Raw genomic sequence first — 15,752 nt, 5'->3', positions numbered from 1 at the left:
GTTCATAGACACGCTGCCGCTAAATACTTGCGGGCAGATCCACAAGTTCATAGAGATGCTGCCGCTAAATATTCGCAGGCAAATCCACAACTTAATACCCGGAATGCCTGTTAAACATCTTAAGATTCACGAGTACCGATTTGGGTAGTGATCACTTCGATGAATGAAACCTGTTATCTTTACAACAGTTGACAAACAAGGAATGTAACTTGAACACAACACGTCCTCCAAATACGAACCTGATTGAAAGAAATAATGATAATCAAATCCTTGATGACAGCAACACTCATAACAGTGACAAAACTATTACATTGACAATCATGTTATGTTATTTTTAAAATGTTTCCTTTTCTTTTTCATAACTTCTTTAACACACTACTTCTCCGCTGTTAAGCGCGGGTATTTTGCTAGTTATATATAAAGTAGTGAATTTTTGGTAGTTTATTTCAGCAATTGTAATTTGCCCAAGGAAAGTATTAATATATTGTCATGCTATAAAAAATTAAATGCACAAAGTAGTTTAGAGTGCCACAGCCTGATTTGTTTGATTGTTGTAATACAAATAACAGAAATTCTTCACACGTCAACAAAACAAAAATCTTTTTCTTTCTATGGCAAACATCTTGGGAGTCTGCTTTAAAATCAACCCAAACAATGACAGGGTTAGCTTGTCAGGCTGAGGTTAAGTGGCACCAGGATCGGCGCAGGGCGGGGTGCTCTTTACATTGGCTGGAGAATATAAGGTTTTTAGCCTGCTGGGTCACCTTCCACTGAGTACTCCCATGGTCAGACCTCGGAAGAAGACAGTTTTTGTTTTCAGTATTAGGTGTGTACCTATCTTACTAATTACCAGATCAATAATTAAACTGAAAATTGGTAAATCTAATAAAGATAAAGATTCCCATTTCCAGACGGTTTTCTTATGTTTTCACTGCCATCCTCAACAGAGACATCAACAGGTGAATGAAACTTGTTGTGTATCTTCGAGGGAGATTTCCATAACACCATTTGACTATTTTACACCATTAGTGTTGTAGGAACCCAGTATTCTCGACTCTGCTTCCACAGTGGGCTGGACAGTCAAAGGTTAAAACTTTGTAAAAACCAAATGAACGAAATGGGCCACTCACAAGCAAGATGGAAGTCCAGGCTTTTCTTTATTGAAGGAAAAATTAAATAAAACAAACTCACCCACTTTAAAACATCAACTTATAAATAGTGTAGTTGATTATAAACCATACAGGTAAAGATATACCGGTAATGGGAAAACAATATACATTTTTACAGAGCTGTTGGCTCAGCTGGATTTAGTGTGGGTTATCTGTACCTGACCTTAACATTCTCCATGAATGTTCCACAAGTCCGACTTCACAGGTCAGTGTTTGCGTGGGCCAGTTCCATTCACCAGATATGATACGACAGGTCCTGCACTAAAAAAGCTTCATCTCCCATTTGGATAGCATAAAAATGGATTGCTGCATTGTTTTTAAAGGTTTGATATCCAATTAAACATTATATGCATACTATTTGTTTTTAGTTTTCCTGCTTTTCTACAATGTAACCTACAGTTCTAAAAAAGTTCCATGAAACTAAAATGTGGATAACGGTTTAGGTCAAGCAATTACACTTACAGGAATACTGTTTCAAGAAGCAATGATGCTAGCTTGGAAAAAAACAGATTTTAAGTTGGTAGGTTTTGGAATAACTGGAATAGACTGTAACTGATTAAACTCCAAAATGTGACAAGAATCATCTCTGGAGTTCTGTTTCACTTATTTAAAGTTGGGGTTCACTCTGTGTCAGCGTGGAGCGTATACAGGATTCTTTGGTTGCTGGTGACAGAGCACCACACCTTAGGTGACCAGCCTGGTTGTAGGACACCTATGGCATAAAGAGGGGATCATTATTCCCTAACAAAGCCACACTGCAATGCTGTTGTACGTGTGGGGATGCACATCTACTACTTTAACTAATGCCAAGGTGTAGGTTCTGATGCCAGGTACTCAGCACTGCTGGACACCAAAGGCCAGTGATATTGTCAGAACTGTCCGGGACAACTACATTTAACCAAACACTGGAAAATGTTCAACTGCCGTCATTTTGCATAGATTACAAGCCTCAGTTCAACAATCAAGTATTCCAAAGAGCTAAAAACTAATTTGCCATCTTTCTTTCCATGATAATGTTTCAAGACTTATTTTGAAATCCTATCTTATTGGACCTGAAGGCCTGGACTCACTGATAAGACCTTCAGGCAGATCCTAAACACATAGACTGACCAATATTCTTGAATGTAAGGCTGCACACGCGTGCATACACACACACACACACATATATATATATATATACATATATAAATACATGTATATGTATATGTATATATATGTGCCTTCCACTTGTTTCAATGATTCAATTCCCCGAAGACCCCTAAACATAAACAGCAAGACACATGTAATCTTTTACAGACTGCTTCAGTAGAGTGCAGAAGTGAAATTGCTGATTTCAGCCATTTTAAAGTGCAGTCAGCCACATGCGACGCTTCTCATTACTGTACCGTTTTCAAAATGACCAGTAAGTCGTCTTTAAACCAGCTTTTGCCATTTCTCTGTCCCTCCTTGGCCTGCATTGTGGAAGAGTACGACATTATTAGTGCAGACTTTCACCAACTGTTTCTTTTTCAAGATAATTAATGCATTAAATAACTTAGCATTTCTTCCTATAAAGTAACAGAGTCTTTAAGAAAAGAAAAAAAAATAAACCAATTGCAGCACCATAATAATGAGTCTCTTGGTAGAAGTGTTCTCAACTAAGACAGAGGGGGCTGTGACATGTCAGAGTCACAGGCAAGCTTTGTCAGCTAAAGTCTTTTTAAGGACTGTCCAGACAAGGAGTGCTGGGAAAGACCAAATGAATATGCCGGTGGGCAGCAGATCCTAGCCAGCGAAGACCTGAGGTTGGAGAGGGGGTGGCAATCGATCATTCTCCACATTATCAGAGTCAATGGCTGATGCTGGGTGACAGATTTCCAGAGGGTACTTGTCCAGAATGTCTTGCACTTCCCTAGCCACTCCATCACTCCATTCGATAAGGTCTCTTTCAAGCCGGCGTGCCCCCTCTAGCACTCGCTCTTGTCGTTCGCCCAACCCAGAGAGCCGCTCAAGGTTCTGGTAAGCCTGACCCAAACTTGGACTGTTGTTCACATGACTCGGGTAGCCATCTTGGTCCTGCCTGCGTGGTGATGCCTGTCCAGACATGTAGCGTTCAAAATCCTCAGGGCTCAGATTGAGGGACTGGGCATCCAGTTTCTCGATGAAGGCAACAGCACAACACTGAGAAGAAGAAAGAATGGTTGCTATAAGAGCCATTTGTTACTTATGTTAAATATTTTCTTAGTCATGTTTGCCTATACATTAAAGCATAGTCAATGAGAGATTCCATTATAACCCCTACAACAACAACATTTATTTATATAGCACATTTTCATACAAATAATGTAGCTCTATGTCAGAAAGAGAGAAAAAGACAAAATAAATAAGAATTAAAATAAGGGAACACTAATTAACATTGAATAAAAGTAAGGTCCGATGGCCAGGGAGGACAGAAAAAAAAAAAACTCTAGACGGGGTTCCGAGGCCATGAGACCACCCAGCCCCTCTAGGCATTCTACCTACCATAAATGATCAAAATCAGTCCTCATGGTATTCAGGGTTCACATGGAAGAACTTGATGATGACGGTCATGTGGACTTCTGGCATTTATTCCATCAATGTAGGGACATCACGGTGCTTTTCTTACCATTCTGACTAGAGACAAGTTCAGTTTATGATCTGCCTTGCAGTCGGTAAAGGCAAACAGTTTTAAACCGTCCCACACTTACAGAACCTACTGAATGTACTGAAGTGAAGCCGATGTAAGTTTGCCACAAAAAAAATAACACAACTTGAGTATAAACATCAGGAGTGGTCTCCCCTCGACTTTCTTGTATACTCAAATATGGGGATGGATATTTGAGGAGTAAGCAGCAAGGCAATGATTATATTTTTATGTTATGTTACATTAAGGAACCATCAACAAGAAATCAAATTAATATTGAACAATTATTATAAAAGTAAAGTTGAATAAATCAGACTGTGCAGTGGCATGAATAAAAGGTAAAGTACCACTTCTGGCTAGTGGAAATAGCTCAGAAGTTAATAGAAATCAACTGTTTGTACCTGAATTTGCATGCAAAATTTATCAAGTTATCATGTTTCTATACACACACACATAATTCCACAAATGGTATTTTCGGACTCAGGAGGTCTAAAACATCGAGATTCATCAAAATCTCAAAATGGACTGTTTGGAGAATTTCGATATTTTCTCTATACTTTGTATATAAGAAAGTCAGGGAGGTCTAAAATGCTGAGGTTCATCAAAATCTCGACATCTAATTTTTGGACGATTACAATACTTTCCCCATACTTTGCATATAAGAAAGTAAAAGTAGCTGAAGTTTAACAAGAGAAAGCTAAGATTGTAACAAACAGGAGAAGAAACTTTTTTTTTGCCTCTTATTCTGTGTGTGTAATAGCTTTTTTCTCATTTTTTGCTCCTTTTTAAAAGTTACACTAAACCTTTTTAAAACAAACTTTATTGGGCTGAGAAACATCTTTTGTCATGTGTTTTGACTCATGCTGGATCCTACATGGCCAAATGAGTAGTTGCTCAATTTTTGGAACCTAGAAAAGGCACAACTACAGTTACAATTTAGTTAACTCAATAAGAAAGTAGTACAGAAAACACTATGATGCCCTTCAGGATCTGTTTAGCCAGTTTGATATTGAAAAATCCAACATTAAGGCATTCAAAATAAGATTTTCTGATAGTAGTTTGAGGTGTCACACTGGCTCATTGATTAGCACTGCTTACTTCCGGCTCCTGCATTCTAAATCCAAACCTCTGGGAGAGTTGGTCGTGTGTGAGTGAGCGTGTGGAGTGTGCCGGGCCAGTGCCCCATTCAGGGTTGGCTCCTGCCTGATGCTGCTGGCATTAAGAACTTTCTTAATGAAGTCTGAATTTGAATTGATGTAGAAAGATATCAAAATGGATAGGAAGCTACAGTATGAGTATCAAATAAAAGAATACTGCTTTGAAAAATTGAACAGATATGAATAAACTGATTCTGAAAAGAAATTGGATTATTTATAAAGCTTACATAATTTAATAAGAATGTTATGCTAAAAAACTAAAAATATTCAGTATTACGTTCTTTATGTGACTGATAATACTTTTTTTTTTTTAACACACTAATACTTTGACTGGCTTGATTTGTAGTAGAGGTTAATCATCCATTGCTTTAACCATAGCATGTATCCGTCTTCTTGTATAACTATACGTAGAGGTAGGACCCCTAGGCAGATTTGAAAGCAAGGTGGGCCTATATGCCAGAATGCATAGAACATACATGAGAATATCCAAATAATTCCATATACACTATACACTTTATCAATATATACTTGTCATTTTGTTTGCAGGAAAGTATTATAAATGTGAACACTTTATTAAGCTGCATATCTTGTGTTGCTTAGGCACTGGTGCAGTGGGGTTTTGCAGAGGAGTTGGAAGGATGCGGTTAAGAAACCACACAACCAACTGAAAGCAGATTTGAATCATCAGCTTTACTTAGCCCACTACTCTAACTATCTAGATATACATGCTAAAAATAAGTACTTTAACCAAACATGGTGTGGAACTGACAGTCTGAACGTTTGCCGCAGTCAATTACATCTTTGTGCACCTTAAAATTAGAGAGTGCAAATGTACCCTCCAGTAGGACTACATAACACAGGCGAAACATCATATGGCAATAAGAATATGACATGTCAAATTATTTAAAAAAATAAATAAATAAGCTGACTGTGTAACATATTCATGTGATATGTTTGAAAAGAACTAGTTTTAGAAGACCGGATTAAGTGCACTTGTAAATAAATGTTCTCAGACCAGCTCAGGGTTGTTGGGACAGCAGTAGGTACAAGGCAGAAACAAACCCTGGTTGGAGAACTCATTCAAAACAGGCCACACTCAAGTACAGGGCCAGTTTACAATGTAACCAAAATAAGATATATTCTACCAAACACAATAAAAATGATACCAGTGTACAGTATTAAAATATTACTATATTGTTTTGGTGACACCAAAATTAACATGGATACGTCAAAACTCCATGGACCTGGTTTCCATTTTTGACTTTGCCCTACCTGAGTTGACTTTGCATGCTCTTTTTCATTTAAAGTGTGGAGTGTTGTCATTTCTCAATAAATTTTATGAAAGCCGATTGAATCTGTAGATAAAGCGTTAAGAGCTAGCTGTGTGCACTTCAAAAAGAAAAAACTCTCCAGTTGAGAGACTCACGAGCCTTGCACACTAATTACTTAGCCAGATATTAGAGCTTAAAATAGACAATCTACTGTATAATTCTTGTCAGCAAATTTTCAAATCGGTACTTGCTATGTGTAACCTTTAACGGTTGTTTGATTAAGTGAAAAGAAGATTACACAATACATGTTTGTACATTAAAAAAACCTGTTCCATATACTCTTAATAAACCGGTCTTTAGCCTGTCCAGCTCTCTTTAGGTGGGATGCCACCGCCCTCACTGACACCGCTTCAGCAGGGACAAGCAATTATCACACTAAACAGAGATAAAATCAGGCTTGAAAAATAGAAGCTCATTTGAAAGGGGCTGTACATACACATGACCAGTTAGCGTTCCCTGCAGCATGTATTCTAAATTCTTATGAAATTAAGGAAGAGTGAAAATATATTCATGAATTGAGGATACTGTAATTGTAAAGCCTGTGAAGGGGGGATAATTCTTATTTTTTTATGCTTTATTCTAACAAGTTCTAAACTAAATTACAAAAAAAAATGACAGTATATGTATTCTTTGTGGGACCCGGCTAACACCTCTTTACAGTACATGCTCACAGCTGCATTTCTCTGTGCAAATTCATTTTTCATGACTTTCAGATCCAAGTCATGGGCTCACTGGCTCTCACAGTTCAAGAGTCCATCCAAGCAGTCTTTTGTGATATGCACGGTTTTTATATAGCTCTTGATGAGCACCCATGTAGAGAAAGGTCTTGTGCTAGTAGAAAGCAGCTATTATATTAAAAGGAGTACAAGGCAACATCGGTAAAGGCTGAAGAGCTTAGGTATGATTAAAAAAAGAAAAAGGTTTAAATGGCTATTTCACAAAAGAAATAATGGCAAGTTGTCAGACAAAAAATGACATGTGCCCTTTCTCCAAATAAATAGTTCTTTCATTCACTTCCAAACCACCTATTTTCATAGGGTGTTGCAGAATATGAGTCAATCTGGGCAGCGTTCAGCACAAGACAGAAGCCACATTTTGACAGAATGCCAGTCCATCACAGGGCACACTCCCCTATTAAGGTCACTCTGCAGCTATTAACTTTATATGCACGGTTCTGGGATGTTGGTAGAAATCACAGCTCTGTTGAAAATTTTGCTTAAGGCTAATATCAGCTGCTGTCCATACAAACAACATTAAAAAACATAAACCTCCAGTTGAAAAGTGGATAAATTATAGCATTTGGACAACAGTAGATCAATTTTATGCTCTCAGGTCCCATACTGTTTTTTTTACTGTAGGGGTACATGTGCTTAGCAAAATGATGTATTAGCTTTAGTAAATCTTTCATAGAAAATGCATCTGTCAGGTAACTTGCAACTCTAAACTTTTCCGGTATGAATTGAGTGTGGGGTTGTAAGGGCATTCCAAGATGGACTGGAGCTCTGTGCAGGGCTGGTTCCTTTTGTGGGCGCAATACTGCATAGCTGAGCATAACCATCTGTGAACCTGACCTGGATTAAGCAGATCTGATAACAAACAGAAAGATAAAAGCTTAACAGAGGCAGAAAGCTTGTATTACCCTAAGAAAAATTGGTGGCAGCCCCTCTGGGTGACTGTGGTGCCTCCGATTCCCACAGGGCTCCATGGGAGATGGAGTTCTCCACAGCCCTTTTGGGATCTGGGTTGGACGCCAGGAGGCCCTGCAGGGGTTCCTGGGCCAATCTGGGCCGTAGTTCAGCCACATTCCAGAGGTGCAATCGGAGGCAGGTGGTCAAGCACCTGAAGTTAATTTGCTTTTATACGTGCCTCCAGTGTCAGTTTGTGTCGGGTCGGCATCTATATAGTGCCTTTGTTACTATATATATAGTAAACAAAAATCCAAAGAATTAAGAGTGGTTCCCAAATTTTTTCATATGACTATATAATATATATATATATATATATATAGATAGACATATGAAAAATTTGGGAACTCTTAATCTTTGATTTTGTTTATCATTGGCTGAGCTGTCAAAGTAGCAACTTCCTTTTAATATACGACATGCCTTATGGAAACATTAGTATTTCAGCAGTGACATTAAATTTATTGGATTATTGCATAATAAAATTAGATAGGTGCATAAATTTGAGCACCCCAACAGAGATATTACATCAATACTTAGTTGAGCCTCCTTTTGCAAATATAACAGCCTCTAGGCGCCCCCTATAGCCTTTGAAGAGTGTCTGGATTCTGGATGGAGGTATTTTTGACCATTCTTCCATACAAAATCTCTCCAGTTCAGTTAAATTTGATGGCTGCTGAGCATGGACAGCCTGCTTGAAATCATCCCATAGACTTTCGATGATATTCAGTCAGGTGACTGAGGCGGCCATTCTAGAACATTGTACTTCTCCTTCTGCATGAATGCCTTTGCAGATTTCGAACTGTGTTTTGGGTAATTGTCCTGTTGGAATATCCAACCCCTGTGTAACTTCAACTTTGTGACTGATGTTTGAACATTATCCTGAAGTATTTGTTGATACTGGGTTGAATTCATCTGACCCTCGACTTTAACAAGGGCCCCAGTCCCTCAACTAGCCACACAGCCCCACAGCATGATGGAACTTCCACCAAATTTGACAGTAGGTAGCAGGTGTTTTTCTTGGAATGCGGTTTTCTTCTTTCGCCATGCAAAGCACTTTTTGTTATGACCAAATAACTAAATTTTTGTCTCATTAGTCCAAAGCATGTTATTCCAAAATGAACCTGGCTTGTCTAAATGAGCATCTGCATACAATAAGCGACTCTGTTTGTGGTGTGAGTGCAGAAAGGTCTTCTTTCTCATCACCCTGCCATACAGATGTTCTTTGTGCAAATTGCGCTGAATTGTAGAACGATGTACAGATACACCATCTGCAACAAGATGTTCTTGCAGGTCTTTGGAGGTGATCTGTGGGTTGTCTGTAATGTATGTTCTCACAATCCTGCGCATATGCCGCTCCTTTATTATTCTTGGTTTAACAGCGACTGTGCCTGTGGCCTTCTATTTCCTGATTACATTCCTTACAGTTGAAACTGACAGTTTAAACCTCTGAGATAGCTTTTTGTAGCTTTCCCCTGAACCATGATACTGAACAATCTTTGTTTTCAGATCTTTTGAGAGTTGCTTTGAGGATCCCATGCTGTCACTCTTTAGAGGAGAGCCAAAGGGAAGCACAACTTGCAATTGACCACCTTAAATACCTTTTCTTATGATTGGACACACTTGTCTATGAAGTTCAAGGCTTAACGAGCTAATCCAACCTATTTGGTGCTGCAAGTAATCAGCATTGAGCAGTTACATGCATTCAAATTAGCAAAATTACAAGGGGACCCACATTTTTGCACTGCCAGTTTTTCACATTTGATTTAATTTCATACAACTAAATACTGCTTCACTAAAGATCTTTGTCCGGAAAACACCCCAGTACTCTGATGTTCCTAGGAAATGAAAGACATACAACTGTTATCTTTTTTGTGGAAAGCAGTGTAGATTATTATGCAGGCTGAGTGGGGTTCCCAAACTTTTTCATGACTGTATATATATATATATATATATATATATATATATATATATATATATATATATATATATATATATATATATATATATATATATATATATATATATATATATATATATATATATATACACACACACACACACATATTTATCTGAAGGACCTGTTACTGAGCACATTAAACTGATTTTTCTAATGGTGTGTCCAAGTATCACCGTAATAAGTGATGTAACAGATACTTTCCAGCAGTTAGTTTCTCCTAATTGGTATTAATAACTTTAGTGGCATTAAAATTATGCAAGCATTTTCATCTCTAACATATAGCACACCAGGTCAGATTTCTCTGGGTACATAAAAAATGATGGTCAAAGATAACAAATGTCATCACACACTGTTATCAAACCATTAAAGGAAAAACACTGTGTTTTAGAAAAAGAGAATCAACCTGGATTCAGTGCTAATATTGCCTCACTGTATTATCCACCAGCAGGCTTGGCATGCTTTACAGCATAATCGTGACGTCTGAGTACTAACAGGACACGTAAACTTTATAAGAGTAAGATGAATTGACCATGAAGTGTCTTTAAGGAGTCTGTCTGTTGCTGATCATGAAAACTAATTTTGGGAAATGTATTTTAGCAAGCATGAATAGCAATCATAATTCTGTCTTTTTTGTAACTATCTGAGTAAGTTGATTTCTACGATTGGAAGACCTAGCACACAAGTACTTAATGTAACTTTTCAAAGAAAGGATGCACATAAGCAATATTCTAACACAAACAGAATTATCCTTTGATTTTTAAGGCAATTATTATGAATAAATCCTTTATTCATTTTCTTACACTGGCAGCACTAAAACAAGTCTGTTGGTAAGCTTTAGCATTGACGTGCACAGGGAATATCCCCATTGATTTTCTCATTTTGAAAGTTCACTGGAGATGCTAGTGTGCTTTTCTTTATTCAATTATGGGAGAGAAATACAGGAACTGTTGGTGAAATGTATTGATCTGCAATACAACTCTGTCCTAAAGGGACAAGTATTCTGCTGAGTTGCCTGAATTTTATATCCAAATGAACAAAAGAAAATGTCTATAAAGTAAACAGACAACACAAAAGATGCTTTTGTTATTTACTGTAAACTCTGATCACAGGATATACGATCTCCATTCTGATCTCTGATCTCCATAATGAACTACACTTTATCTATTAATTAAGTAGGGAACAGTGTCCAACAAATGGTGAGGCATTAGTGTCATTTAGTTTATAAAAAGACCATATGATGCTTCAGCTAAAACATTTTCCCCACTTATGTTCCAACAGAATGAATTTTTTTTTCAGCATTCGATTTATTAAGGCTGTGTTTATATCCTGAGGCCAGTGGCTTTTAAGATGTCTGCTGTAGTTTGTCAGAGAGCCCCCATGGCTTGGTAAAGAGGCTGGGGCCCTCTGGCAAAAAATGGTTTCTCATTGTCTGCAGAGGAGAGCAGATTTTTTTATCTTTCCAATGACTTTAAATGGCCAGTCTACCACTAGAGGTCACAAATGCTTACCAGGTTTGTGAAGTAGTAACCATCTTCTCCTGTCATGAGTCGACTTGGGTTGCAAAATCTTGTGATATATTGAATGTTGGACTGCAGGCGAGGAGGGTTTGCCTTCAGCACTATATAGATAAGGGTTGGTAGAAAGTCATCGGCTGAGGCGGGTTCCTTCTTTGTGATCTTGATGGCATTGAAGATGTGCTTGCTGCACTTTGTGATGCAGGCCAGCTTGTCTCTGGGCACACGCTTCGAGTCCATCTCAATTATATCTGTAATGCACCAATAAAAAGGCACTTCAAACATGTATAGTTATTAAAGAGATGTTAATTCTAAATTTCAGATGACAGAGGCAAAATACTGTTTTAAACAAAAAGGGAGATGATTATCACAATGTAAACTTGCACAGAGTTATTTACAAAAGATGTAAAAACTACATTGCATTTTAAATGCAAGGAAACACACCAGGTATGGACAATAACTGAAAAGAAATATAGTCCCTCTAATAGCAAATAATTATGATCCAGGACAGATTTAGACAAAGTGTAAAAATAAATTTAAAACTGGATTTTTTTTTTCCTGCAAATAAAAAGTGTAATTTGACAATGATATTTTATGAATAAAGCAAAGTGTCTTCAGTATATGAATATTTTAGAAAAAAGGCCTCATTGACAAAACAGGAATATTTCATAAGAAATGATAGAAGATCAGGCAATATAAAAATTCTCATCAAGTACATTATGCTACATGGCTCTCTCTTTGTCAGAAAGGTAGAACACATAAATGGTTCCTTTAAAACCTTGAATGTATATATAAATCCTGATTGTGGACAAAGCTTGTCTGCGAAGGTAAAACTCAGATTTAAGTTTATTTACCTGTAATAGCCTTCACCAAAATATCTGATACTTCAGGAATATCTTCATTGACTGGCACACACAACATCTGCAGCGTAACCCAGTGCAGAGCCCTGTTTGGAAGTGGGGTATGGGACAGGTATACAAATTGGAACATTCATTTAAAACAGTCCCTATTTCTGCAGTTTAGAAAAGACAGTAATCTGATACACTGTATGTCAAATTGATTATAAAAGGAGGACAGGAATAAACCTCTCCAAATGAAATAACAGTGCTAAAAATATAATTTGCAAATGGAATAACCATAACAAGAAAAACAATTTAGAGTGGATGAGTAGCTCCTTCTAACAACAGAGTCTGAGGATGTAAAAATATTCTTCAAATACAGTGGGTACGGAAAGTATTCAGACCCCCTTCAATTTTTCACTCTTTGTTATAATGCAGCCATTTGCTAAAATCATTTAAATTAATTTTTTTCCTCATTACTGTACACACAGCATCCCATATTGACAGACAAAAAAAAGAATTTTTGAAATTGTTGCAGATTTATTAAAAAAGAAAAACTGAAATATCACATGGTCCTAAGTATTCAGACCCTTGGCTCAGTATTTAGTAGAAGCACCCTTTTGAGCTAATACAGCCATGAGTCTTCTTGGGAAAGATGCAACAAGTTTTTCACACCTGGATTTGGGGATCCTCTGCCATTCCTCCTTGCAGATCCTCTCCAGTTCTGTCAGGTTGGATGGTAAACGTTGGTGGACAGCCATTTTAGGTCTCTCCAGAGATGCTCAATTGGGTTTAAGTCAGGGCTCTGGCTGGGCCATTCAAGAACAGTCACAGAGTTGTTGTGAAGCCACTCCTTTGTTATTTTAGCTGTGTGCTTAGGGTCATTGTTTTGTTGGAAGGTAAACCTTCAGCCCAGTCTGAGGTCCTTAGCACTCTGGAGAAAGTTTTTTTCCTGGGTATCCCTGTACTTGTCCGCATTCATCTTTCCCTCAATTGCAACCAGTCGTCCTGTCCCTGCAGCTGAAAAACGCCCCCACAGCATGATGCTGCCACCGCCATGCTTCACTGTGGGGACTGTATTTGTCAAGTGATGAGCAGTGCCTGGTTGTCTCCACACATACCGCTTAGAATTAAGGCCAAAAAGTTCTATATTGGTCTCATCAGACCAGAGTATCTTATTTCTCACCATCTCAGAGTCCTTCAGGTGTCTTTTAGCAAACTCCAAGATGGAACATTTTGGCCTTAATTCTAAGCGGTATGTGTGGAGACAACCAGGCACTGCTCATCACTTGTCCAATACAGTCCCCACAGTGAAGCATGACGGTGGCAGCATCATGCTGTGGGGGTGTTTTTCAGCTGCAGGGACAGGACGACTGGTTGCAATCGAGTTAAAGATGAATGCGGACAAGTATAGGGATATCCTGGACAAAAACCTTCTCCAGAGTGCTAAGGACCTCAGACTGGGCTGAAGGTTTACCTTCCAACAAGACAATGACCCTAAGCACACAGCTAAAATAACGAAGGAGTGGCTTCACAACAACTCTGTGACTGCTCTTGAATGGCCCAGCCAGAGCCCTGACTTAAACCCAATTGAGCATCTCTGGAGAGACCTAAAATGGCTGTCCACTCAACGCTACTCATCCAACCTGACAGAACTGGAGAGGATCTGCAAGGAGGAATGGCAGAGGATCCCCAAATCCAGGTGTGAAAAACTTGTGGCATCTTTCCCAAGAAGACTCATGGCTGTATTAGCTCAAAAGGGTTCTTCTACTAAATACTGAGCAAAGGGTCTGAATACTTAGGACCATGTGATATTTCAGTTTTTCTTTTTTAATAAATCTGCAACAATTTCAAAAATTCTTTTTTTTGTCTGTCAATATGAGGTGCTGTGTGTACATTAATGAGGGAAAAAAATAACTTAAATAATTTTAGCAAATGGCTGCAATATAACAAAGAGTGAAAAATTGAAGGGGGTCTGAATACTTTCCGTACCCACCGTATATAATCAGTCTAACCAAACCACTTACAGCAATAACAACATTTATTTCTATAGCACGTTTTCATACAAAGGATGAAGTTTAAAGTGCTTTAGAAGATGTCAAAGAGTTATAAGCAAAGAAAAACAAATTAAAAATTAATTACAATAATAATGAATAAATAGTATACAAAAATAAATAATGCACACTTATATAAGATAGATATATAATTAAGAGTATAGTCCTTAAATATAGAATTGTTTTTCCCCACTCACTGCCTAGATTGATGTCGTATAAAAATACATTATTGTTATTAAGTTAAATATCAGCATAACTTTTTACATACTAAAACTAAAAAGCTAAATATATACATAAACCTGCTCATACACAATATATTGACAAATAACATGTGTTCTGTAAACATGAACTGCATTTATAATTTTTTCTATTACAAAAATAGCCTGCTTGCTAAACAGAAAAAAATTGTACAATCCACACTTTAAATGAATATATAAATTACTGGCCATAACCCCACTGAAGGAGCATCAGCACACTGCTTCACTGGATTTGCCATCTGATATCAGTAGGAGTCCATGTCACATTGCATAACCATTTGCATTAGGAAACACTGGAACACAGTTCCGAGTCATACCGGGATGTGGCAGAGTGCACTAACTCTTTTTCTCCCTTGCCTGCAGACCATTCACGGGAGATTCCACCTGGACCTCTTGACGTCACTTACGGGACTGAGCCTATGGAAGGAGTCCTTTCTGGCTCTGGCCCCTGTGACGTCATGTCTGGGTCGAACCTATGGCTGAAGCCCTTCATGAGCCCGACCCCTTTGATCTCATTTCCTGTCTTCTTCTTTAAAAGCCTGCACCTTTTCCCTGTTCCCTCAGTTCTGTTTTGGACTTTGTATACAATTTTGCGACTCTGCAGCCAGAAAACCAATTACAAAGGTGGCTGCCCCGAACCTTTCAATGACTCTGAGTCGAGTTTGTGACAGCTGATTTCCAGCATGCCTGTATTTTAGGGTTCAACTATTTATTTGTTAGAATGTACTTTGGGTATATTTAAATTCATTGCCTGTATGGAACACATATTCAGTTGTTTCTGAACATGTTTAAAAGTCACCTATAATTAAACAATTCATATGGATTGTCATATATACTGAATTGTCCCGATATGTGCAGAAAAAATATTGTACATGGACAACACCCATAGAGATATGAGGAGAACAAGTGTATCTTTCAAAGACTGGCTGGGAGACAGAAATGCTAATCTACTGTGCCATTGTCCCACTACATATACTTATTAGAATGTATTGATTTATATTGTTTTTGAAACCACTCTAGTCACCTGAGCTTATCTTGCTGTTAATGAGTTTGGTTGTAACTGGTTATTTCAGTATTTAAATCGATTAGTTACAGATTCTGATACATACAACTAATAATAGGATACAAGAGCTAATAAACACTGC

At 37.8% G+C, this 15,752-nt stretch overlaps 1 protein-coding gene across 6 annotated transcripts in view; it reads right to left on the bottom strand.

Annotated features, from left to right (window-relative positions):
* Nucleotides 1–1,138: 1,138 nt before the first annotated feature.
* rabgef1 (RAB guanine nucleotide exchange factor (GEF) 1) overlaps nt 1,139–15,752 on the bottom strand; it is a 92,725-nt gene continuing 78,111 nt past the window's right edge. For all 6 annotated transcript variants that reach the window (XM_039756557.1, XM_039756559.1, XM_039756560.1 and 3 more), the window contains 3 exons: nt 12,312–12,403; nt 11,452–11,708; nt 1,139–3,329 (listed from right to left, as the gene is read on the bottom strand). In XM_039756557.1, coding sequence (XP_039612491.1) covers nt 2,934–3,329; nt 11,452–11,708; nt 12,312–12,403 — 745 coding nt within the window. In that variant the 3' untranslated portion in view covers nt 1,139–2,933. The remainder of the gene's footprint in view (nt 3,330–11,451; nt 11,709–12,311; nt 12,404–15,752) is intronic.

Source organism: Polypterus senegalus, chromosome 6 (assembly GCF_016835505.1).
Source record: "Polypterus senegalus isolate Bchr_013 chromosome 6, ASM1683550v1, whole genome shotgun sequence".
In the NCBI taxonomy this organism is placed as follows: Eukaryota; Metazoa; Chordata; class Cladistia; order Polypteriformes; family Polypteridae; genus Polypterus; species Polypterus senegalus.
The sequence above is the reverse complement of the archived record's forward strand: the minus strand, read 5'-3'. Positions and strand labels throughout refer to the sequence as shown.